The 27,570-nt window shown below is 31.5% G+C and overlaps 1 protein-coding gene across 1 annotated transcript; it reads left to right on the plus strand.

Moving 5' to 3' along the window:
* The first annotated feature begins 1,333 nt into the window (after positions 1-1,333).
* Positions 1,334-27,342, plus strand: LOC141300813 (carnitine O-palmitoyltransferase 1, liver isoform). The gene is made up of 19 exons (XM_073831108.1): positions 1,334-1,535; positions 4,952-5,094; positions 7,059-7,198; positions 9,037-9,208; positions 10,348-10,449; positions 10,539-10,676; positions 12,346-12,423; positions 12,528-12,635; positions 13,208-13,295; positions 15,583-15,778; positions 16,821-17,009; positions 17,166-17,271; positions 19,411-19,527; positions 19,630-19,794; positions 21,720-21,848; positions 22,111-22,266; positions 22,564-22,677; positions 22,768-22,860; positions 24,563-27,342. Exons 2-19 carry the CDS (start codon positions 4,954-4,956, stop codon positions 24,689-24,691), a joined length of 2,361 nt encoding a protein of 786 aa, XP_073687209.1. The 5' UTR covers positions 1,334-1,535; positions 4,952-4,953; the 3' UTR covers positions 24,692-27,342.
* Positions 27,343-27,570: the final 228 nt, after the last annotated feature.

Below are 27,570 nucleotides of genomic sequence, written 5' to 3' on the forward strand. Positions count from 1 at the left end.
AAAGGTAATTTATATAGACAGTGACTTGAATACAATGATTTCAATGTCTGTAAAAGTAATTTGAAAACTGATAAATAATAAAATAAATAATTTATTAAATTATTTTATTGAAATTATTTCATATATTTAATATAAATGATTGTATTTTATATATGTTAGTAATTCTTCAAAGGCTACAGAGAAACAGAAATAAAATTATGAAAATAATTTTTATATGTATAAAATAAGATTTTTTTTAATAATAATTCAAATATTATAAAATACTTGCACCTTAAATACATGTGGGTGCAAGCTATTTACAAAAAAATTATGTTAAAAGATAAAACATCTATAAAAAACCTAACATAAGTAAAATATTACAAATTTTATTAAATATATTATTTATATTTAATAATATATTTATTATATATATATATATATATATATATATATATATATATATATATATAAAATAAAATAAAAAAAATATATATATACAATAAATATCATACATTTTTCCCTAATTTACAGAAGACACCCACTAAAATGTAATTCAGTGTAACATTATATATATATATATATATATATATATATATATACTACCGTTCAAAAGTTTGGGGTCAGTACATTTTATTGTTTCTTTTCTTTTTTTTTCAAAGAAATTAATACTTTTATTCACCAAGGATGTGTTAAGTTAATCATTTTAAGTTTTAAGTTTATTAAAATTAATAATAAATAATTTACATTGTTATAAAATTTTTTGATTTTGAATAAACATTGTACTTTTTAAACTTGTTATTCATGAAAGAATCCTGAAAAAAAAAAATCACAGGTTCCAAAAAATATTTGGCACCACAACTGTTGATATTATCCAACATTGATCCTTCTAATAATAATTACAAGTCTTACTTGACAACTTAATCATAGTACAGTATATATATATATATATATATATATATATATATATATATATATATATATATATATACTATGATTAAGTTGTCAATTTAGTTTCTATATTATATATAATATAGGAACTAAATTCACAACGTGATCATAGTGGAGGTGATGTATAGGAAACGTTTTTGCATCTGCTTGATAGTAACACCAAAATATTTGTGTTTTATTCTCTCCACTCCACACCCAAGCCTCAGACTGTAAACCATCATGTCACTCCTGCTTGGTCGTAACCCTTGATTGACAGCTGTGGCGTCCAATCACAGCGAAGCCTCCCACGCTTACACCGCATTCTATATGCTCATTGGCCAGCGCGCTCGTCAAGCTATCCACAGAAACGTCATTGCCTCTTCACCAATCACAGCGCACTTCCGAACCGCTTGTTTCCCACCCTCTTCGCTGTATCTGTTACATTCTTTCGCAGTTTGTATCAAAGGTACTTCCAGTTACGCTTCATACCAGTGAGCCCTCAGCATCTATATTGGGGTTATCACGCGCTTATTAGTAGCTATTTTTTTTGTTTATGTTCCTCGAAAGCGGAAGGGAGGAGAGGAGCCCGTCACTTTGTTCCCGTCATCAGTAACATCAGTAAACAGCAGGTAGGGATGATGCTTTCTGACAGTGTAATGCTAATCTGAGGCTAGATGGTCTGTAGTTTGCTGGAGACGATGGATGATGGAGATGTGTGGGGTGTTTGATACCGACTACGTTTTTTAATAGCTGTGTGTGTGGTTAAGCATCATCCGTTATTGGCCTCGATCATCCTTAAATTACGTTTCCAGTTACTCCCAGTTTAGCTGAATGCTGTCATTTCGATCTTTTAAAGCGCCTCACATGCTAATCAACCGCCTTTCTGAAGGATTATTATAGCTAAGTGTGTTTTGTCTTTCTGGTTGTGTGTGTTTCCACCCGCCTGTGTTGCTTTAGATCAATATACGTGATTAATGATTGACTGTTTTGTTATGCAACTAGTTCTCTTTTTTTTTTTTATAAAAGGTCGGTGTTTTTGTAGGTGGATTAAATTATCTTTTAATCGATAAAATCTAGTACTGTAGATGTGTGGTACGGTTTTAAATGTCTTGTTAGTCTTTTATTTTTATTAGTTTGAGTGTTATTCTGCTTTGTTATCTCAAATGACTATATTCCTGTGTTTTAATATGCATATGTGAATTAATTTAAGTCGTTTTTTCTAATTAGGTTAAAGTTCATTCCATTCATTTCTATGCAGCGCCCTCTTCTGGTCGCTTGTTAAAGTGCCTCATTTGCATGTTTCCTGCAGTGTAATTTAGTCTCAGAAAGCGGTGTCCCATGGGATGACGTGGGATTGTGTATTTGCATATCTCAATAGTGTTTAGAACGTACTTTCTAATTAGAACTTTGATTAATGATTAATAATTTCCCCAAATTCTAATTATATGTATTTACGCATAAAATTTATACACTTTTATTACACTTAAGGGTGATTTTTTTTTTTTTTTTTTTTTTTTTTTTGTGAATTTGAGATTTATACATCATCTGAAAACTGAATAAATAAGCTTTCCATTAATGTATAGGACAATATTAGGCTGATATACAACTATTTGAAAATCTGAAGGTGCAAAAAAAAAGCATTGAGAAAATCACCTTTAAATTTGTCAAAATGAAGTTCTTAGCAATTCATATTAATAATCAAATGCATATTACTAATCTAAATTAAGTTTTGATATATTTAAAGTAGGAAATTTACAATATCATGGAACATTATCTTTCTTTGCCATGAAGAAAAATTGATCATTTCGACCCATGCAATATATTTTTTAAGCTATTGCTACAAATGTACAAATGGGTTACAGATGTGTGTGTACTGTGTATTATATTTTTAAATATATTTTAACAAATATTTTTAAATAAGTTAGTAGCCTTTTAAAAATATTTTAGAAGTATCAAATATTTTATTTAATAAAATACATATTTATTAAATTAATATCTCATTTAAAAACTTTTTTTAACTAAACTTTATTAATGAAAAAGAATGTCAAATATAGTATAACTCTAAAACAATCGTGACAAAATTTTATTCTTAATAAAAATTACATTAATTAAATCCAAATATTGTAAAATATGGCTTGTTTTATCACAACATACGTATTTTGTTGTTTATAAATTATTAATATTTAAAGTTTTTATTATTATATTTCCAGTTTTCATTTAGACATTTATTTTTATTAGTTTTGTTATTTTGATATTTGTCATTTGTTTATGGGTATTGATTACATGTGACACTGGACCACAAAACCAGTTATAACCAGTTATTTTTGTGAATTGAGATTTATGCATCATCTGAAAGCTGAATAAATAAGCTTTCCACTGATGTATAGGACAATATTTGGCCGATATACAACTATTTGAAAATCTGAAGGTGCAAAAAAAAAAAACGCGTTGAGAAAATCACCTTTAAAGTTGTCCAAAATGCACATTACTAATCAAAAATTAGGTTTTCATATATTTACAGTAGGAAATGTACAAAATATCTTCATGGAACATTATCTTTTTTGCCATAAAGGAAAAATCAATAATTTCGACCCATGCAATGTATTTTGGGCTATTGCTACAAAGATTTTTATGCTACTTAAGATTTCAGTGTGACAAATGTGTGTGTGTGTTATAATATAAAATATATATTTACAAATATTTTGAAAGAAATTAGTAGCCTTTTAAAAATATTTTAGCATTTGGAAATTAAAATAATTATTTTATTTAATAAAGTTCATATTTATTAAATCAATATCTGATCAAACAAAATTACTAAACTTTATCAATGAAAAAACTTGTCAAATATGGAGTAACTCTAAAAATCATGATGAACATTTATTATTAATAAAAATTACATTAAATCCAAATATTGTAAAATATGGCTGGTTTTATCACAACATACTTATTTTTAGTGTTATTTTTTGTTTATAATATTTTAAGGTTTTTATTGTTATATTTTCAGTTTTCATTTAGGCATTTATTTTTAGTAGTTTTGTTATTTTAATATTTCTAATTTAGTTTTATTTAACAAAAACAATGCTTTTTCTCATTTGTTTATGTGAATTGTTTATATATGACCCTGGACCACAAAACAAAAAAAAACCTTAAGTAGCCAAATTTTTCTTTTATGCCATAAATCATTAGGATATTAATTAAATATCATGTTCAGTGAAGATATTTTGTAAAATTTCTTCCGTAAATATATCAAAACTTAATTTTTGATTGGTAATATGCATTGCTAAGAACTTAATTTGGACAACTTTAAATGCAATTTTCTTAATGTTGTCCTATCCTAACAAACCATACATCAATGGAAATTTATTCAGCTTTAAGTTGATGTATAAATCTCAATTTCAAAAATTGACCCTTATGACTGGTTTTGTGCTCCAGGGTCACTCATGCCTGTTCAAATGCATAGGTATGCAAATTTGTAAGTATGTAAAGCTTCTTTCAGCAAGCCTGTGTACATCACTGTATATATGAATCTTGATGAATACTGTAACTGTTTTAGTTGAGCAGACTGGTAGTCATGAGGGAACCCTTTGCTCCTGGTTGCCATAACAACTCTGTTGCCATAGATACATCTTGTCTGGATGTAGATGTGGGAGTGATTTTATTTATTTATATGTTTTATTTATATAGATATAAACTCTTAAGTGTCTAGTCTGTCTGAATGAGAAACTAAAGCATGACAAGGCTGAATAAAGGCAAAAATGATTCAAGTTTTGAAGGAAGTTTCCCTTCATTTACATAAGCTGGAAACACTCTTTTTTATAGGGATAAAATGAGCCCTTAACTGAAACATCTGTATCAGCACTCACTGCTCTTGCCTTAATGGATCATAACTCAGCATGTGTTGATACATAATGGATGTTCAACTAAGTGTAAGTGAGATAAAGCGATGGATGTGGAGAGCTGCGATCATGCACAAAGTACTGTATGCTGCAGTGAAATTGAGCCGCTGTGTTTAAAAGCCTCTGTCTTTGTCTCACACTGTCTTTAGAAATGGCAGAAGCGCATCAGGCTGTGGCGTTTCAGTTCACTATCACTCCGGAGGGGATCGACCTGCAGCTGTCCCATCAGGCCTTGAGACAGGTTTATCTGTCAGGCCTCCGCTCCTGGAAGAAACGCGTCACTCGGCTGAAGGTAAACATGCCTTACACATACTAACAGCTTTAAAGGTAACATAAAATGCTAGTTGCAATGCAGTTAACTTTCTTTATGTGAGGTTCCTGAACAGTAAGATCTTTAATGTTTTTTTAAAGAAGTCTCTTCTGCTCTCCAAGCCTGCATTTATTTGGTTTAAAGCACAGCAAAAACTGTAAAATATATAAATATTTTTATTATTTAAAATAACTGTTTTCTATTTGAATATATTTTAATGTAATTTATTCCTGTGATTAAAGATACATTTTCAGCATCATTACTCCAGTCTTGTCACATGATCCTTCAGAAATCATTCTAATATGCAGATTTGCTGTTCAAGAAACCATTTTTATTAATATTATCAATATTTAAAACAGTTGAGTACATTTTTTCAGGATTATTTGATAAATAGAAAGATCAGCATTTATCTGAAATAAAAGACTTTTGTAACATTAAACACTATACCATTCAAATGCTAGGAGTTAGTATCTTTTTTGGGGGAACAAAATTATAGAAATTAATACATTTAAGAATTTTTAAGAATGATTACAATTTATCAAAAGGGATGATAAAGAGAGTTATAATGTTACAAAAGATTTTTTATTTTATATAAATGCTGTTTTATTAGACTTTCTGTTCATCAAGAAACCTAAAAAAATTCTACTCTGCTGTTTTCAACATTATAATAATAAACGTTTTTTGAGCAGCAAATCAGAATATTAGAATGATTTTGAAGGATCATGTGACTGGAGTAATGACGCTAAAGATTTAGCTCTGAAATCACAGGAATAAATTGCATTTTGAAATATATTCAAATAGAATCAGTTCTTTTAAATAAAAACATTTCAAAATGTTGCCGTGTTTGCTGTACTTTGAGTCAAATAAATGAAGGCTTAGTAAGCAGAAGAGACTTAAAAAATGATGTATAATAAAAACAAAGATGTATTTATTTATTAGGATAAAATGCACAAATGAACAATAAATAATGCACAATAAAATCGTTATTAAAAAAGAAAATAGTTTTTAAATTATATTTTGTCTATTAAATCTGTCCATGTTGTTTATTTTTATAAAAGTAAAGTTATACTTCAACCATGCATTTTAATATTAATATAAACAAACATAAAATGCACAATAAAATATTTATTACAAAATCAAATAGATAACCTTGATGTGAACTATTAAATCTATTTTGTTTTCGCGCACGTACTAGTATTTCATGTCGATAATGCGTTTTTATGTTTGATTCTAAAAACAAAATAAAATGCACAAATGACCAATAAAATGCACAATAAAATCTTTATTACAAAAGCAAATAGCTCATTTTAATTTTATTTTGTCATCTGCTAAATCTGTTTTGTTTATTTTTTTGTGCATGTAATAGTGTGATTAAAATGTATGCATTCTCTAATTTATTATAAAAGCTAATTTGTTTTAGAATAAAATGCACAAATGAACACTAAAATGTGCATTTTGATATTTTGTCACCTTTTTAATCTGTCTGTTTTGTTTATTTGATAACACTTTACAAACGTACTACTTGAACAATGCTTACTTAACAATGAACAATACTTTAACAGCGTTTATTAATCCCAGTTAATGTTAATTTCAGCATTCACTAATGCGTTATTAAAGTCACAAGTTGTGTTTGTTATACATTAGTTAATGCACTGTGAATTAATATGAACAAACAATGAACAACTGCATTTTATTAACTAACAAAGATTAATAAAGAGTGTAATAACTGTATTGTTCATTGTTTGTTCATATTAGTTAATACATTAATGTTAACAAATGACACCTTATTGTAAAGTGTTATTGTTTATTTTTAATGTTTATGTTTATTTAATTTAACGCCAGTTATTCTCACACATTCCCCAGCTGGATTTCGTACTGTGTGTTTTGTTTATTCTGGCCATCTTCCCTCATTTTTTTCTTGTTTGTCCATTCTTTCTATCCTACAGAACAACGTGATCACTGGTGTGTATCCCGCCAGCCCGTCCTCATGGCTGTTTGTCGTCATCGCGATCTTGGCCACCATGTACACGCGCTCAGACCCTTCCATGGGCCTCATCGCTAAAATCCAAGAACATCTGCCGGTCAGGTAATAAAGGTCACATTACCACACAGAAAACTGATTCTTTGACACTCTGAAACATTTGTCATCCTCTTACATAACTCACATTACAAACTTTTCGAAAAGAATGGACTCTGGTACATGCCTGCCGAGGGTGTGTACCTTCACACACCTTCATTCAGTTAGTTTCAGACAAAAGCTAGAGTTATTCTACAAAACAGATGCTGTTTTTTGTCTCTCATATGTGTAACAATGACTTGACTAGCTTGAATAGCTGATGCTAACGTTGTGTGATTTAATATAGAAAAAAAGTTATTTTATTTATTCATTTTTGGCACAAATCCTGTGTTTCCCTGTTTTTCCCAGTTTTTTCCTTCTATTTTAATTTCTAATTAAAACATTTATAAATGACAATTAGCATTTAGATGTTATTCTTTATACAGTACCACTACCATTCAAGTTAGGAGCAATACGATTTTTAAAAAACAAAAATTAATTATTTTATTCAGCAAGTATGCATTAAATTGATGAAAAGGGACAGTAAAGAGATTTCTAATTTTACGAAAGATTTCTGTTTTAAATAAATCTCCTTTCTAGTTATCAAAAAGCAATGTCAGCATTGATGATATTAATAAATGTTTCTTGAGCAGCAAATCAGCATATAATGATTCTGAAGGATCACGTGACACTGAAGCCTAAAGTAATGATGCTGAAAATTAAGTTTTGCATCACACATTTTAAAATGTATTCAAAAAGAAAACTGTTATTTTATGTAGTAGTAATAATTTTACGTTTTTTTTTTTTTTTTTTTTTTTTTCAAACAAATGCAGCCTTGGTGAGCATAAGAAACTTTTTTTTAAAAATGTTTTAAAAATATATCCCAGGTCTACATATTTTTAGACATATATTTATTAAAAAGATTTAGATTTTTGTTTTTGTTTTTGAACATATGCTCACAAAGGCTGCATTTATTTGATTAAAAAAATACAGTAAAAACAGTAACATTTTAAAAAAATATTCCTATTTAAAATATACATTTATAATATATATTTAAAATGTAATTTATTCCTGTGATGCGAAACTGAATTTTCAGCTAAATTTTAAAATAATATTTGACCCTGGACCACAAAACCAGTCATAAGGTTAAATTTTACAAAACTGAGATATATACATCATATGAAAGCTCAATAAATAAGCTTTCTATTGATGTATGGTTTGTTAGGATAGGACAATATTTGGCCGAGATACATCTATTTGAAAATCTGGAATCTGAGGGTGCAAAAAAATCAAAATACTGAGAAAATCACCTTTAAAGTTGTCCAAATTAAGTTCTTAACAATGCATATTACTAATCAAAAATTACATTTTGATAGGTTTACAGTAGGAATTTTACAAAAAATCTTAATGTAACATGATCTTTACTTAATTTCCTAATGATTTTTGACATAAAAGAAAAATCAATAATTTTGACCCATACAATGTATTTTTGGCTATTGCTACAAATATACCCCAGCGACTTAAGACTGGTTTTGTGGTCCAGGGTCACATATTACTATTTAAGTTTTCTGTTTCAATATATTTTAAAATGTAATTTATTCCTGTGGTGCAAAACTGAGCATCATTATTCCAGTCTTCAGAAACATTTCTGATTATCAGTGTGACAAGAAAGTTGCGTTTTGATGACTAGAAATTTTAAAAGAATATTTACAGTCTTTCAAAATGTGCTTAAAATCACCTTATCACACTGCACCTGTTTCATAAAGTATCCCAACAACTAATAAAACTATTAGTAATAATTACAATTACAAATAAGTATTACAGTATTGCATACACCAGTGTAATATTGTTTTATCTTTTGTCTGCAGTGATTCTCTGAGCGTTCAGTGTCGGACGGTGGTTTCTGCCGTGTTGTTCAGCACTCTGCTCTGGTTCTCCCTGATCTTCACCATGAGGCTTTGCCTGAAGCAGTTACTGTCGTATCACGGCTGGATGTTTGAACAGCATGGGAAAGTATCGAACACCACCAAAATCTGGGCGGTGAGTACAGTCATACTACCAGACACCTAACATACAACCACCCAACCTGTAACGGTAAATAAAGGTGACGTTTGTTCATTGGTAGCATAGGTGGAGTCAGTATTGTTGTGTCAGGCTTTGAGGAAACCATCCTACAAATATTTTGCTTGTACATAACAGGATAGGAGATGGGGATGCACCAAAATGAAAATTCTTGGCCGAAGCTGAACAAAATTACACACTCTGGGCCAAAGGCCGATTACCGAATGCGGTTTTTCGTGTTTTTCCCCCCATTTATTTTGCCAGTTTTTTTCACAGTTGCATAAATTGAATAACCAATATTTGCTTTTTACAGTTTTATTTTGCTTTTCAAAGAAAAACAATTACAAAATTCAATTGTACAAAACAACAATGTAAAAATATTAATTTAACACTCTTCTTCTTCCATTCTATTAGACATTACAGCCTACCAACAAAGCACAATTTAACTTGAAATTAATAAGTTAGTAAAATAACATTCTTTGGCCATTTTCTTGAATCAGGCATGTGTATTTAATTTTACAGAACAACAGTAAAATTACAATACTAACATTTATGAATGTTGACTTTTATTTTTGGCGGAAACCCACAAGAAGACCTAAGTACTACTTTTTGCTGACAGCAGCAGATTCATGAATGATTCTCATTACGCTGTTTCAGCACTGATATCCCTGGTGCTTTGGGCTTTGCAACCTGGCTGAGGAACTCATGCAGTGCTGTCAGAATAAATGCAATTAATGCGCGTATTAGACAACATAACATTCTGTAGTTTATTTACTAATGATTTAAGGCCATTTGGCATTAACCACCCCTTTCTCTTCTCATCAAATACATTCTAAACAGTCTCTCGCTGTCAGTGCTTGTTGTCTTTCTCGGACAGTTTTAAATGCTTCCACACTGCTGACATGTTTTCTGCATTAGTGCGCACTTCCATTTGATCACATCACGTCATTATTCGGTATAATTTATTCAGCCTTTTCACTTATTCGGCCGAACACGGAATTTTTTTTTTTGCTTTTTTTGGCCGAATAATTTTGGTTGCCAAACATTCGGTGCCTCCTTAATAGGAAAGATTTTTAACATCAAAATCACACCTTATCTTCAAATATGCTTGTTTTTAGGCCATGGTCCGGATCTTCTCAGGCAGACAGCCTCTGTTGTACAGCTACCAAGGCTCTTTGCCCAACTTGCCTGTTCCTACAGTCAAGGACACTGTTAAGAGGGTGAGATCATCATTGTGGCTTCATCATCAATAAATATATATATCACTAAAGCAATTTATACGGAAATAAAATATTGTCTGTCACTCTAGTTTCTGGAATCGGCGCGTCCGTTGATGAGCGATTCCGAATACGAGAGGATGACGACTCTGGCCAAGGAGTTTGAGAACAGTCTGGGAAACCGCCTGCAGTGGTACCTCAAACTCAAAGCCATGTGGGCATCCAACTATGTGAGAGCAACCAGCAAACCATACACACAAATTTCACACAATACTGGTCTAATGCAACCTTAAAAATGATGTTTGTAACCTGTTTTGCTTTTGTAATCCGAGGTTAAACATTCAAGTTGGCTTTGAAATATAAGGAAAATGTAGGCTGAATTTCATTTTATCTGAGAGGAATTGTTTGGATCATAAAAAAGTGCTTTAACCCCTTAGCATTCCTGTCAAGCTTAACTCAATGCAAAATGTTCCGCGGTGGAACGTTGGAAAGCTAAGGGCTTAAAGGTCAGAAAGTAAAAAGGATTTGTGATGTTGGAATGGTAACAATTGCATTTTAATTTCGTTTTGATGAAAGGTTATGAAAACAAATGTTAATATTTAGTATAAACTGTGTGCTAATAAGCAGAGATAAGAGATTTAATTATAAAATTTATTGCGTATTAGGTTTAATATAAGTATTACATTGCAGGACCATTATTAAATATTATGTTAAATATGGGCGTTACATACCAAATGAAAGATGATTTTAGTAGAGAGGTTGCAAAGTAAGACGGATATGTGATGTCAGAAGTCGCAGAAAAATTGCATTTTAAAGGTGCCATAGAAAGGAAAACTGAATTTACCTTGGCATAGTTAAATAAAAGCAGTTCAGTACATGGACATGATATACCATGAGTCTCAAACACCATCGTTTCCTCCTTATATAAATGTAGTGTTTGCAAAAGACCACCGAAAAATAGGTCAATTCCAACATAACAGACTGTTACGCAACATCCCCGAGATCGTTAACAGTTATGCCTCCAACATTTGCATCGCCCAATCGTCGGTAACGTCAGTACATCAGTAAAACAAGGCAAGCCACTGAAGGGACACGGTTAGCTTAATGCTAGCGCTAGCCTGTTACATTGCAATACATAGGATTTCACTTACCACATAAACAGAGAGATGACTGCGCTGATGATGGCGAATGATTTACAGATCTTGAGAATCACTGAGGAGCAGCTCAACTTGTGTGGTAGGAAGCACTCCCTCTGCATTGTAACTTTACACAGAGCACATGCGATCACAGCAATCACACTAAAATATCCGCGATTCAAAGCGGCAGATTCAACAAACCGCATATTAAAAGCGGCTAGAGGTCCTAATTAAAAATATATTTTTATCCATGTGCGAGCTATTGAGCTCTGTGAAACAGCCAATCAGAGCGGAGCTCATTAATATTCATGAAGCTTCCAAATAACAGAGCATTTCATTCTAGGGGCAAATCCTAGGTTGTAAATGGACCTATAAAACCATTTCTGGAGATGTTTTGCCCTTTCCTATGCCATATACCTTCTATGTAGATATCAGAGAACAATTTAAAATATTCTCTCAATGCATTATATGGCACCTTTAAATGCACTTTAATGAAAGATTTCAAAAGCATAGTATGTTAATTGGCAGAAACAAAGAATTTCAAATTAAATATTTATTAAATATTAAGTTAATATGGGCATTACATACCATTTTAAAGGTGATTTGGCAAAAAGGGGCGTTTTTAATTTCATGTAGACCTGAAAATCATATTTTAGTGGGTTCGATGTGTGGGATCGTACAAAAATTTCCAAACCTGATTTTTTTTTTTTTTAAATTGAGGTTTATTTGGTAATTAATTTTTTCTTGTGTCTGTATCTTCAAGGTCAGCGATTGGTGGGAGGAGTATGTCTACCTGAGGGGGCGTGGCCCACTCATGGTCAATAGCAACTACTATGGAATGGTACGGCTCAGTGCAAACACTCACAGATGCATAAACAAGCAGGAAGTTTCAGTGGTAAAATTATTTTTTATACACAAGCCTCTTGAGTCTTCTTTCATCCTCAGGACTTCCTGTACGTGACTCCTACACCGATTCAAGCCGCGAGAGCAGGAAACACACTGCACGCGTGTCTCTTGTACCGCAGGAAACTCAACAGAGAGGAAATCAAACCTGTGAGTCCACATTGCAGTGCTGACAGATGCTATTGGGCGGGGGATGAAACTCTCGCTGCCCCGAGCGATGACAGAGATTGATCGCAGAGCTGTTTTTAGCTGTGCTTTGAACTTTGTTAGGCTATGGATGGCTAATTGAGGCCGTGTAGTGAATAGGGAAGACCTGCAGGGCTAGTGTGTATTGAGTCATTGAGTCAGTGAGAACATATAACAGGAAAACTTTTTCTCTTTTGAAAGTTTGAGTTCACTCCGATTCCTTATGGCAACTAAACTTGAATCCAATTTACATATTAACCAAATCAGTATATTAAGCAGACAGCCCACAATTGTATATCATCATCGTTTAGATATTCATAATAGGTATTTTGTGTATCTTAAAGTTACAGTAGCATTAACAGCATTCATAAAGGGGTAGTCCAAACAAAAATTGTACTGACAATGAATATTGTTTTGTAATAACATTTTCAGGAGGACTGCACCTTTAATTGCATGTGAAGGAGGGTGGAAAATAGTTATGAAAACTACATTTTGGTTTAAGTTACCTTGACTAACAGTATAACTCTGTTTTTTAGAGTCGTGTGCCGGTTTTAAATGTTCCATTGTGTGCTGCTCAATGTGAGAGGATTTTCAACACCACACGCATTCCAGGAGAAGAGACAGGTAAGGCTAGATTTTTTTAATGTTTTCGTAAGAAAGCTTTTATGTTCGCCCTGGTTCCATTTGTTTGTTAAAAGGTACAGTAAAAAACATTAATATTGTGAAATATTTTTACAGTTTTAAATAACTGTTTTTTTTTTTATTTGAATATATGGTAAGGTGTATTTATTCCTGTGATTCAAAGCTGAATTTTCAGCATCTTTACTCAAGTCTTCAGAGTCACATGATCTTTCAGAAATCATTTTAATATGCTGATTTGCAAGATAAATTTCTGATTATTATCAATGTTTCATATTTTAGTGAAAACAATGGATTTTTTAGGCTTCTTTGAATATAAAGTTTTAAAGAATAGCATATATAAACTAAAAAAATAAAATTTTGTAACATTATGGCTGTCTTTACTGTCACTAATCAATTTAATCTGTACTTGAAAGAGATATATATATTACGAAGTTTATATATGTATATGTGTGTATATATATATATATATATATATATATATATATATATATATATATATATATATATATATATATATATATATATGCAATCAAAATTATTCAACCCCCTTGACCTGCAAGATATTTTGCTGCAGAGAACAACATTTTGTGAAAACAATTCAACAAAGGCAACCCCTGAAAGTAAATTTAATGTAGAATCTTTTATTCTTTAAAACCACCAATAAACACTGCCTGGAAGTGCTTAGATGCTTCTGTCACCTTTCTGCTGCAATCTTGGGCCATTCCTCCCCTGAAAAAGCTTTCAGATCACTGATAATCATTGGTTTTTACTTTGTCACTGCTTGCTTCAAATTCAGCCATTTATTTTCAATGAGAATTACATCTGGAAACTGAACAGGCGACTCAAGAACATTCTATGACTGGTCCCTGAACCAAGCGTAAGTAGATTTGAATGTATACTTTGGGATGTTTGTCCTGCAGAAAAGTCCATTGATTATTAGCTTCAGACTTTGCACTGAAGGCATCACAATGTTTGCCAAAATGGTCTGATACTTTAATAAATCAATGATATCCTTTGTATGGTCATGTTTTCCACTTCCTGCTGCAGTAAACAACCCCATAACAGGACTGGCCCACCTCCAAGTTTGATGATTGAGATGGTGTTCTTCTGTGTATAAGTTTGTCTTTTTTGCACCAGACGTACCTCTGGTCCATACATCCAAAAAGTTCCATTTTGGACACATCACTCCATAAAACATTCTTCCAGCACTCCACAGGTCTATCCAAATGAATTTTAGCATGTTCAAGTCAGCCTTTTTATTCTTCTTGGTCAAGAGTGGTATTCAGCAAGATTCCTCATCATGAAGACCATACTTGTCTAGTGTCCTTCTTATACACAGCATTGAAATATTTTTCCTCCTTTCGTCGGGTCATCTTGCAAGTCTTTGGCTGTACATTGAAAGTTTTTCTCAGTTGATCTGATCAAACATGTTATGATATTGTGCTTTTTTGTTCAACACCCTCAAAGGTTTTCTGGTTCAACACACTTTAATCTAAGGAATACGGCTGCCAGCTGTGTCTTAGAAATCTTCATGTAGTTTTAGACTTTCTAATATAGCAGACTATTTCTTCTCTGTTGATTTTGCGTGAGCTCTATTGACTTTACCATATTTGCTACTCATCTTCAGCACATGCATGGGCTAAGAGTATACTATGTGTAACACCCCAAGCTAATTCCATTTTTACTAAGTTTGTAAAGGCTTAATTATGTTTTAAGACAATTTTGTTCCTGACCATAAAAATAACTGTCTTAAAACAGCAATGTTGAATAATTCTCACATAGCTGTGTTATTAAAAAATCCTGTAACTCAAAAACATTACATTATATATTGACATTATCACTTTTAATATGGGGGGGGGGGGTCAATAATTTTGATTGCAACTATATATAAAATTTCTTTTTTTACTTTTTATTTGTTCTTCTCCTTAATAATCTCTTTAAACTGACAGTTTTTTAAATGTTCATTCTTCAGTCTTTCCTCCATCACCTTTCCTCATACTTTCTTGGATCAAAAGATGTTTGACATTAGTGTGTTTCCTGGAAGAGTCACAAGTCTTATTGTAGAAACTTGCACACACAAACACCCTGGACACACCTGATACTGACCCAGATAAACAAACACACTCACAGATGTGTCCTTCTCTCTGAGAATCTTCTAATCAGTTTTTTTGGCACCATTTGCTAATGCTTGTAGAACACATTATATGCAAAACATGAGGGCAAATGGTGAGAATTTGCAGGCATTTATTAGTTTTCTGTGTGTATTTAGACTCCCTGGTCCACTGGCAAGACAGTGAGTATGTGGCAGTGTTCCACAGAGGCCGTTATTTCCGCCTGTGGCTGTACCATGCTGCCCGCATGCTGTCTCCCAGAGAGATCGAGCAACAGATTCAGCGCATTCTGGATGACCCGTCACCTCCAGTGCCTGGAGAGGCTAAACTAGCAGCCCTGACTGCAGGAGACAGGTAATATCTGCTGACATGCTTTAATGGAACACTCCACTTTTTTTGGAAATGGGCTCATTCTCCAACTCCCCCCGAGTTAATAAGTTGAGTTTTACCATTTTGAAATCCATTCAGCCGTTCTCCTGTTCTGGCGATAACACTTTTAGCATAGCTTAGCATAGATCATTGAATCCTATTAGACCAATATAGCATCGTGTTCAAAAATAACCAATGAGTTTCGATATTTGTCCTATTTAAAACTTGACTCTTCTGTAGTTATATCTTGTACTAATACCGGCGGAAAATGTAAACAAACATGCATGCATTCTATATGCAAATAAATGTAAAATACAGCTTTTATAGAAATAGACCAAGATACAGTGAATATAAATAAACAATAAGACCATTTTAATGAATTTAAAATGTTTTATTTATCAGTTGACATTCAAGTTAAAAAAAATTGTCGTCTAGTTTTAGTTAAATATAACAACCCTAATTTAAGTTTTTCAGTCACATGCATTTATATTAAGAATCCTTCCTGATGTAAATCTGTGTATGATGGGGATGTAATGATATCAAAATCTCATGATACAATATCTCGATATGAAGTGCACAATGTGATATTTATTGTGATGTATAAAAAAAGAGACAAATTACGACTTTGAAAAATATTACAATTTTGTGCATTTTAAAGGTAAATTGTTCTATCTAATGCACTTTAAGAGTTAAAAAATTAAGCGCTTGTTCTTAACTAAGAAAGTCAGAAAAAAGTAAATTGTGGTATACCGTCTCAAAATTACATTCACACTGGTGTTTTAGGAAGCCAAACAAATTGGAATATAATAATAATTAAACCAATAATTGTATATTGTTGTTATACCAATAAACCCATCATTTCACATCATGTGACCACGATATTAATAGTGCCGTTACATTCCTAGTATATTATAAAATCAAAGTTTATTTAAATGTAAACCCTCCCTAGATTTTTTTTTTTTTTTTTTTTTTTTTTTTCAAAAGTTCTTTCTACAAATATTCAGATGTTTTGAACATCATTTCCCAGAATCCCTTGGGCTCAGGCAAGGAAGGAGTTCTTCAGCTCAGGAGTTAATAAGAGATCTCTGGACTGCATTGAGAAAGCGGCGTTCTTCGTTTCCCTGGATGATGATGAGCAAGGCATGAGGGGAGATGATCCTGCTGGCAATTTGGATCGATATGCCAAGTCCCTACTGCACGGCAAATGCTACGACAGGTGAGATCTTTGTCCATCCAAATTCACCCCTTCAGTTACATTACAAAGTTACTAAATGTAACCTGAAATGTAAATAGAATAAATGTTTTTACACAGCCAGACATGACAGTCTTCATTTTAACAATGGCAGTGTTTTGCACTGTGTTTGTGTTTCAGGTGGTTTGATAAGTCGTTCACGGTGGTGGTGTATAAGAACGGGAAGAACGGCCTCAATGCTGAACACTCTTGGGCGGATGCACCTATAATGGCTCACGTGTGGGAGGTGAGAGACAGAATGAGTGTAAACGAGAGTGTTTCGACAGTACAGAAATAAATGAGTATGATGTCAGATAAACTATATAATGGTGCTTGTGGTTCAAAGGAACTGATCTTGTCTTAAGCGTAAGATGTCATAATGTAGTTTAAAAACAGTAAAAACTAAACTGATCATTTAAGTCCTGTGAATTTAGGCATCACAATATTAGAATTTACATTCTAAAAACTTAATTTAGAATCTTTGCTGAAGATTACATTTAACCGCATTATAAATGTATTCATGATTTTATAAGTTTTACATGAGTTTTAGATGATTGTAAAGGTAATCGAAATTTTAAAGTATAGGAATAATATATGCAACCTATTTTTTTTTAATAAATATTACATATTTTAAATTAGAATTTTTTTTTCTGTTTAGTCTTCTTTCATTTGGTAATTTTATGTGCTTTTGTCTTTTTTTTTTTTTAATCGTCCTCTTTACAAGTTCGGTTTTAATTTTAGTAATTTACCTTCTTTGCCACGTAAAAAAAAAACTAAGGTTACAAGATTAACGTCATAATGTTTTGAGAATAAAGTCAAAATTACCAGAATAAAGTTAAGATATTAAGCAAATAAAATCGACTTTATTCTCAAAACATTTCAGACTTTATTCTCGTAATTTCAACTTTATTCTTGAAACATTTCAACTTTATTCTCATATTCTTGAAACATTTTGACTTTATTCTTGAAACATTTTCGCTTTATTCTCATAATTTCGACTTTATTCTTGAAACATTTTGACTTTATTCTTGAAACATTTCCGCTTTATTCTCATAATTTCAACTTTATTCTCAAAACATTTCAACTTTATTCTCTTAATTTCAACTTTATTCTTGAAACTTGACTTTATTCTCGAAACATTTCGACTTTATTCTTGAAACATTTCCGCTTTATTCTCATAATTTCGACTTTATTCTCAAAACATTTCAACTTTATTCTCTTAATTTCAACTTTATTCTTGAAACTTGACTTTATTCTCGAAACATTTCGACTTTATTCTTGAAACATTTCCGCTTTATTCTCATAATTTCGACTTTATTCTCAAAACATTTCAACTTTATTCTCTTAATTTCAACTTTATTCTTGAAACTTGACTTTATTCTCGAAACATTTCGACTTTTATTCTTGAAACATTTCCGCTTTATTCTCATAATTTCGACTTTATTCTCAAAACATTTCAACTTTATTCTCTTAATTTCAACTTTATTCTTGAAACTTGACTTTATTCTCAAAACATTTCGACTTTTATTCTTGAAACATTTCCGCTTTATTCTCATAATTTCGACTTTATTCTCAAAACATTTCAACTTTATTCTCTTAATTTCAACTTTATTCTTGAAACTTGACTTTATTCTCAAAACATTTCGACTTTATTCTCATAATTTTGACTTAATTCTTGAAACTTTTCGACTTTATTCTCGGAACATTTTGACTATTCTCATAATTTCTACATTATTCTTAAAACATTTTGACTTTATTCTCGAAACATTTAATCTTTATTCTCATAATTTCGACTTTATTCTTCTCGTAATTTCAACTTTATTCTTAAAACATTTTGACTTTATTCTCATAATTTCGACTTTATTCTTGAAACTTTTTGACTTTATTCTTGAAACATTTCAACTTTATTCTCATAATTTCAGCTTTATTCTCAAAACATTTTGACTTTATTCTTGAAACATTTAGACTTTGTTCTCGTAATTTCAACTTTATTCTCAAAACATTATGAACTTTTATTCTCATAATTCTCATAATTCTAATTAATTTTAATCTTGTAAATTTAGACCTCTTTTTTTAATTATTTTTTAACGTGACGCTAAAACGCTGTCGTACAATTTTTAATACAATTATTTTATTTGATTTTAGGTTCAGTTAAATGTTCTACAAGTTTTAGTTAATTATACTAACACTGCCATCTGTTTGGTTAAACTAACCCTTCAAGATTACTTCATTATTAAATTTAATAACATAATTAAATAATATAACATTCATTATTCTTTTGCTGACTTGCATTGTTATTCAGTAATTGCAATCTAGCTGTCATGTTATGATGTTCTCTACTACCACTGTCTCTTTTTTTTTTTTTTTTTTTCCCCTCCTCTCTCAGTATGTGATGACTACCGATAGTTTCCAGCTGGGTTATACTGAAGAGGGTCACTGTAAAGGAGACGTAGCCTCCTCCCTGCCTCCACCAACTAGACTAACCTGGGACATACCTGCAGAGGTACAAACACGCCTTCACACCTTCTCATGTTTACAGACACGCTGTATAAAATGACTACTAATGGACACCCTGAATAATTCATCTTCCTGTATGTGTATTTAGTGTCAGCAGCGTATCGAACGCTCTCTTGCTGTGGCTCAGGCAATAGCAGATGATGTCGACTTTCATGTGTTGCCAATACAAGAGTTTGGCAAAGGCGCCATCAAAAAGTGTAAAATCAGCCCGGATGCCTTCATTCAGATTGCACTACAGTTGGCCTATTACAGGGTAAGACTGAACCCACATAACACACAAAATCAAATGTAGTGTATGGAAGTCAATTCAACTCAAGTTAACACTAGAACAATGTAGAGAATCACATTAACTATGTATAAGTTCCACTAAGGCTTCACAAACGCTCTGGCACAATATGTCTTGTTTTCATTTCTTTCAGCACTAGATCAATTGTTTTATCCTTTAAGACAATTATCTTGACTTGCTTAAACATATGACTTTTATTCATTATTAAAGTATGATATTTATATAAATTATATTAAAATAAAAATTAAAACATGGTAACAATGGTAAAACATGTTGGAAACATTAAATGTGCTAGAAACGTGCAGTCAAAGTGTTAAAACGATAGCAACGTGTCAAAACATGTTGGAAACGTACTACACATGCTATAAATATGTGGATGTGTTAAAATGTGTTACAACATGCTTGCAATGTGTCGTTATACATATTAGAAGCATGTTAATAAGTTAATAACGCTTTAACAGTTATAAGATGTTAGAAACAGTAAGTATGAAGGCTTTTCTATTGATTATTGAGAAGGGTATGAATAATTTTGGACATGCCACTTTTTGTTCAAAAGTAAATAGAAGATCAGTAATATTCTTTTCCACAATGATGCCTCTTGTACATTGTCTGATCATTTGGGAGAAGTTTGTGTCATTTCCAGTCAAAAAAAAAAAAACTTGCTGGTTGAATAAAAGTAACTTTAAGTCAGAATTTGTCAGGGGTATGAATAATTTTGGGCTTGACTGTATGTTAAACATGTTAGCAACATGCTAACAAAGTGTTAAGACATTGAGAATGAACTAACCATACTAGATGTTAGAAGCATTTTAAAAGGTTGGCATCATGCTAAAAAGATGCATATTGGATTGGAAATGTACTAATCATGCTAGGAATATGCTAAATGTGTTAAAACATGTTGAAAACATTAAACATGCTAGAAACATACAAGAAGCACGTTAAACAAGTTAACAACCTGCTAACAATGTGTTAAAACATGTTATAAGCTAAACTCTAGTGGAAACATTAAACATGCTACAAGCATGGTAAACATGTAACCAATGTGTTAACAATGTTAAAACATACTAGCATGTTAAAACTTACTAACATATGTGACCCTGGACCACAAAACCAGTCTTAAGTCGCTGGGGTATATTTGTAGCAATAGCCAAAAATTCATTGTATGGGTCAAAATTATTGATTTTTCTTTTATGTCAAAAATCATTAGGAAATTAAGTAAAGTTCATGTTCCATGAAGATTTTTTTGTAAAAATTATACTATAAATATATCAAAATGTAATTTTTGATTAGTAATATGCATTGTTAAGAACCTAATTTGGACAACTTTGAAGGTGATTTTCTCAGTATTTAGATTTTTTTGCACCCTCAGATTCTAGATTTTCAAATAGACGTATCTCGGCCAAATATTGTCCTATCCTAACAAACCATATATCAACAGAAAGCTTATCTATTGAGCTTTCATATGATGTATACATCTCAGTTTTGTAAAATTTAACCTTATGACTGGTTTTGTGGTCACATATATTACTTACTAACATGTTAAAACATGCAATTAATATGTTGACAAATTTAAGCAGTGTTCTAAAACGTACTAGCGAAGTGTTAAAACATGTTAGAAACATGCCAGCAACATGCTAAGAAGGTAACCACATAAAATCTGTCAGCTTTTTCTTAGCAACACTAACAACTATCCAAACCCCTATCAACTACAAAGCAACCAACACATTAGCAACCACCAAGGACACCCTAGCAATGCCCTTGCAGGTACACAACAGACTCTAGTAATCACAAACAACATTTGAATCTAGTTACATTGCATTAAAATATAAACTTGACTTAATAATTGATAAAACAATAACATTATTCCGTTCTCGTTCCTTCGTTTCATACAGAACCGAGGCTCGTTCACTCTGACCTACGAAGCCTCAATGACCCGTTTATTCCGCGAGGGCCGGACTGAGACTGTGCGCTCCTGCACCAGCGAGAGCTGTACCTTCGTCAGAGCTCTGGAGGGTGGAGAGGTAACCGACATTATACATAAAAATATTGATGAAGGACACTTAATGTACACAAACGCACACACTGTAGTGCTGTTAAATTTAATTGCCATGAATGATGCAGGTTACGATGATATCCATATAAAATGCATTAAAAATGCTATAATTACTGTAATTTAATACAATAATTTAATTACTTTTATTTTGCATTTGATTAGTTTAATGAAAGTTTAAGTTTGTTAATTTATATAAAAGTGCTTATTTAAACGTCTCTCTGTGTCTGTAGAGTAAGGAAGTGTGTCAGCGTCTCTTCCGTACAGCGGCTGAGAAACACCAACATCTTTACAGGATGGCAATGACAGGAGGAGGAATAGACAGACACCTGTTCTGCCTCTACATTGTGTCCAAATACCTGGGAGAGGAGTCACCTTTCCTCAAAGAGGTGTGTAACTCTGGGAAGGGCCACGGATTTCGTATATTTCTAGCAAACAAAAGGAAGTTTAACTGATTTTTGGTTCCTTGCAAGTGCACTTGCATGTGTGTCATAAGTGAAAGAAACAATAGTGCAAAGACAATTTCCTCATTTTTACCCACATGTAGAGCTTTGTGACTTTGCATTCATTACTGTTATGCAAAAAAAAATTGTTAGTGAAGTAATAATTAAATAATCAAATATTTGTATAATTAAAAAAAATAAGCTTATAATGTAATATTAAATTTGTGTGTGTGTTTTCTTAAGGTGCTTTCAGAAACATGGCGTCTGTCCACCAGTCAGACTCCTCTCCAGCAGGTGGAGCTGTTTGATTTCGTTAACCACCCAGAGTACACCACCTGCGGTGGAGGATTTGGCCCGGTCAGAAATTTTAATGCATATCCACAAATTAATTTTTTCCTTTTTTGTGTGTGTGCATTTAATTTATTTTAATTTGTGTGTCCTTGACAGGTTGCAGATGATGGTTACGGCGTGTCTTACATCATCATCGGAGAAAACATGATCAACTTGCACATTTCCTGCAAGCACTCTTGTCCTCAAACTGTTAGTACACTAATGTGTAGTTTTATTTCATTACCGTTTTCTTAAAACTACAGAAAAGGGAAAAATAGAGACCAGCAAACTAATTGACAAAATATTGTTTTAAGTTGGTTTTAAGTTATTAGGATCTACACTAAAACCTTTTAAAACATTGGTAACGCTTTACAATAAGGTTCATTAGTTGACATTAGTTAACTACATTTGTTAACATGAACTAAGAATGAACAATACTTCTGTAGCATTTATTAATCTTAGTTAATTTCAGCATTTACTAATGCATTATTATAATCACATGTTGTGTTTGTTAACATTATTTAATGCACTGTGAACATTAACAAATAATAATAAATAGTGTAATAAGTATTGTTAATTCATGTTAGTTAATACATTAACAAATGCTGACAAATGACACCTTATTGTAAAGTGTTACTAAAACATAATTGGTAACTGAAATAAAGCTGAAATAAAATAAAATATAAATATGATATGATAAACTTAAACTTGTAATGCTTAAATGAAAATTAGAAATATTTCATTGGCAAATAACTGATATAAAATAAAGTTGATAAATCTTAAACTGAAAATATAAAAATAAAAGCTCAAATAAAATGTATAAATACTGTAAAAGTATATAAATAAATATCGTAAACGCAGATAGAAGCAAAGAAAAATAACAATTACATATTTAAATACTTCACTGAACAGTGCAAATCATTAACTAAATGAATAAAAAAAAATAATATACTGCACATGAAATAAAAGTAAATAAATTAAAAGCAAAAAATATAAAAATTAAACATGATTTAAAGTGTTAAAATAAACTGTAATAGTATATAAATAATACTAAAATAACACTGGTAAGGGACAAAAAAAATATAATGAAACTGTCCCTCAAGTTGTTCCAGACCTGGATGAATTTCTTTCTTCTGTTTAATGCAAGAATTTTGAAGAATTTGGGATTTTTTTATTTTATTTTATTTTATTTTATTTTATTTGGGTTTTTTAGTTTGCATTAAACAGAAGGAATAAATCCATACAGGCTTATTAGGGTTAAAAAAGTGCTAATTAAATTTAAATTTTATGGTGAAATATTCCTTTATGGCAAATAAAACATTGTTTTGAAGTATGAAAATCTTAAACTGAAAATATAAAAATAAAAGCTTGTATGTATAAATACTGTAAAAGTATATAAATATCATAAACACAGATAGAAGCAAAGAAAAATGACAATTACATTAAATATTAATATTATTTAAATATTACACTGAACAGTACAAATCACTAACTAAATAAATGAAAAATAAAAAATATAATGCACATTAAAAAAATTTTTTTTAATTAAATTAAAAGCAAAAAATATAAAAATAAAACGGTTAATATAAACTATAATATTATATAAATAATGCTAAAATAACACTGGTTAGGACAAAAACTATAATGAAACTTACCCTCAAGTTGTTCCAGACCTTTATTTTATTTTATTTTATTTTTTTAGTTTAGATTAAACAGAAGAAATAAATCCATACAGGCTTAGAACAACATAAGGGTGAATAAATGCTAATTAAATTTTAATTTTAGGGTGAAATATCCCTTTATGGCAAATAAAACATTCCTTTATGGATTTCTTTATAATGCTACACCTGTTTATGACATAGTTTAATGAAAACTATGCTAATTTGTTTTTAATAATCTTTCTGTATTGCAGGATTCTCACAAGTTTGGAGCTGATATCAAGAAGGCCATGGAGGATCTCCTGGAGCTGATGTCACCGGAAAAACAAGGCCTGTCCAAATCTGAGCAGAACCACTCAAGGAACAGCAAAAAAGACCTGTAGAGGTAGAACAGATCACCCATGACCGTCAGAAGAAGACATGAGGTTGCTTAGTACTAGAAAATAGCGTTTTTGAGTGTTTTGGTTTGAATGCACGTTTGTTATTACACACAAATATGCATTCATACATTCCATGCTTGTTGTACAAATCGATGCCATGAAGCCATGAACAACATAACAATGTAAAATGGTGGAAGCTGCTTCGTATAAAAACGTATTAGCTAAATAAAATGTATAAAAGAGGATAAAAAGCAAAAGATAGTTTGATAGTGGTAGGACCAGTCCGTTTAGATTTAATTTGGTCCTTGTTTTTAAATGTAATGAAGAATTGAAATTATTAGCATACATCACTACCAGGGTGATGGGAGTCTAATGGTTAATGATCTGACCAATTAGCTGGTTGTAGGTTCGTTACAAGAAAGCTTGACAGGTGATCTCAGTAATGCATCACCTCTGTACCTTCTGATGAAGGCACTTCACTGCTCTTACAGTATAAATCACATCCACATAGAAACCCCCATCTGAACTGGACTGTTAAGATATAAGAAACCCAGAGCAGAAGTATACTTGAAACCCAGAGCAGAAGTATATTTAAGATTTCAGTGACTAATGACTCAGAATATTACATGTGACTGCAGTTTTAATGTGATTGTCCAGATACATTAATGTGTTGATTTCACTATTAAGTCTATTAATTTTAACACTTTTTTTTATTTTTATGTAAAAGTCTTTGTTTCTTTTTTTACATAAGGTCAAGTTAAGATACAATAATAACCTAATAACTATTCATAATGTATTTAACAAGTTGTCTAATAGGTCAAAAGGCAATTCCCGGAAAGGAAAAACATTCAACAACAACACATTTCTGTTAATATCTCAGGTGTTTCAAATGCACAATTTAACTTCAAAGATAAATCAAGGCCAGTTAAATGCAAATAGTTACTGTTTACATCTACCCAAAGAGTCTTAACAAAGCTAAGTAAAACAAAATCTGATGATTTTAATTCTAAATGGTGTACTAATTAAATGAACCAATTAAATTTCCAGAATGCTTTTAAAGCTAAATGTGGTCATGATTAATATGCACTTAATAATATTACTAAATGCACTAAAAACATTCCATTGAAATTCTGTTCTTTGAAATTGATTTTAAAGAAATAGTTCACCCAAAAATGAACATTTGCTGAAAACTTAAAGGCCATCCAACTTGCCTGGCTTCTCTGTTGTGAATGGGTGCCATCAGAATGAGAGCCCAAACAGCTGATAAAAACTTCACAATTATAAAATAACGCAAAAGACTGCAAAAGCTGTTTGTAATGAACAAACAACTTCAATAGCTGTTTCCAGCTAAAATACGAGTTTGAAATGCATAATATTGCTTTCTCCAGTGAAAATGTCTGAATAAAAAAAAAAAAGTTCTAAATAAATGTTGTTATGGATTATGGACTAGAAAATGTTGATTTTAAATTAAAATGCTTTAATGATAAATTTGTTTCTTACAAACAAACAGCTTTTTGCTTTGCAAGGCATTAATTGGTGGGGATTATTTTTTAATCAGCTGTTTAGACTCATTCTGACGGCACCCATTCGCTGCAAGACAATCGATTGGTGAGCAAATGATGTAATGCTGCATTTCTCCAAATTTGATGAAGAAACAAACTCATCTACATCTTTGTTGGCCTGAGAGTGAATACGTTTTTAGCTCATTTTCATTTTTGGGTGAGCTGTTTCTTTAAATTACTGACAGAATCATTCAAATGAGGTGGAATATGAATAAATAAACAGATGCAGGACATATTTCAGTAACCATATTTCTAAAACCACTATATGATTTGAATACAGTCGTTGCATTAGTGCATATAACATCAAAAAACTCATACTTTTTGCGAAGGACATAAAGATAACTGATGAGACGTCATCATAAACATCAAACATGTACAATCACTGTACAGTCTGCATTAATGTCGTATTTCATTAGGATGTGTTTTTGCTGTTTTTGCCCTTTGCTTCACTTGGCCGGACTGAGAGCAAGGGCTTTAAAACTTCCTTGTAGTTTTTCTGTTTTGTCTTTGCAATCCGTTGGCAGCTCTACTCTTTATTATCTCTGTTATGCCCTCATATTCGGCATTTTAAACAATATAAAGTTGCCTTTGAAGTGCGCGAGATCTCGTTTGCACAACTAGATATGGTCATTGTGGAAATGTTGATATATATACTTCAAAAAGGTCTCGTCTTTTTTTCCTATACTGCCTAACACTGCTTACACTGTATCTCTCACATGAGTTTAAACCTTACTGAAGACTTTTATTATTATTGTTATTATTATATTATTGTCACTATTCTAATGATGAACTTGAAACTTAAAACAGTAGCAATGCAAGCGTTTGTGTAGTGCTGGTATTAGTTTGGAGTGGCAGTGTTTTACCTCACGATGAATGTTGAATCATCCATTGATCTCTCTTTTCTCCCAGGCCAGTACTGTATTCTGTATCTGCCTGACTTTTTTTCCTCTGATTGTATTTGGTTTCAGACTATCTGTACACCTCAGAGCTTTACACTTTCTCTCTTACTCTGGCAATCTGTCGTTCCTTGACATTTTGTATGTGAATGAAAAGGAAGAGACTACAGATCACTTTTTTTAATTAAAATTGTTCAAGCACACAAGTGTTTGTTGTGTTATTATAATGGGCTTGATGTCTGTGTTTGCTCGTCTTACTGGATCAACATGAAAACCAAATGTGCTTTTACATTATACATTAACTGTTTTGTGTTTGTTTCGTTTTCACTTTTTGTTCAATGTCCTTTTCCAAGTGTTTTTATACGCTTGTTCTGTTATCTTGACCTAAGGAATGTAGTCGGGCAAGTAGTCAGACATAATTTAA

This window comes from Garra rufa, chromosome 24, assembly GCF_049309525.1.
Source record: "Garra rufa chromosome 24, GarRuf1.0, whole genome shotgun sequence".
In the NCBI taxonomy this organism is placed as follows: Eukaryota; Metazoa; Chordata; class Actinopteri; order Cypriniformes; family Cyprinidae; genus Garra; species Garra rufa.

Bases quoted from the DNA above. Each gene is read 5' to 3' on its own strand.
- LOC141300813 (XM_073831108.1), top strand. From the start codon at position 4,954: ATGGCAGAAGCGCATCAGGCTGTGGCGTTTCAGTTCACTATCACTCCG. The intron at 17,272-19,410 runs GTGAGAGACAGA...CTCCTCTCTCAG, and splicing joins TAATGGCTCACGTGTGGGAG to TATGTGATGACTACCGATAG. The intron at 19,528-19,629 runs GTACAAACACGC...ATGTGTATTTAG, and splicing joins CCTGGGACATACCTGCAGAG to TGTCAGCAGCGTATCGAACG.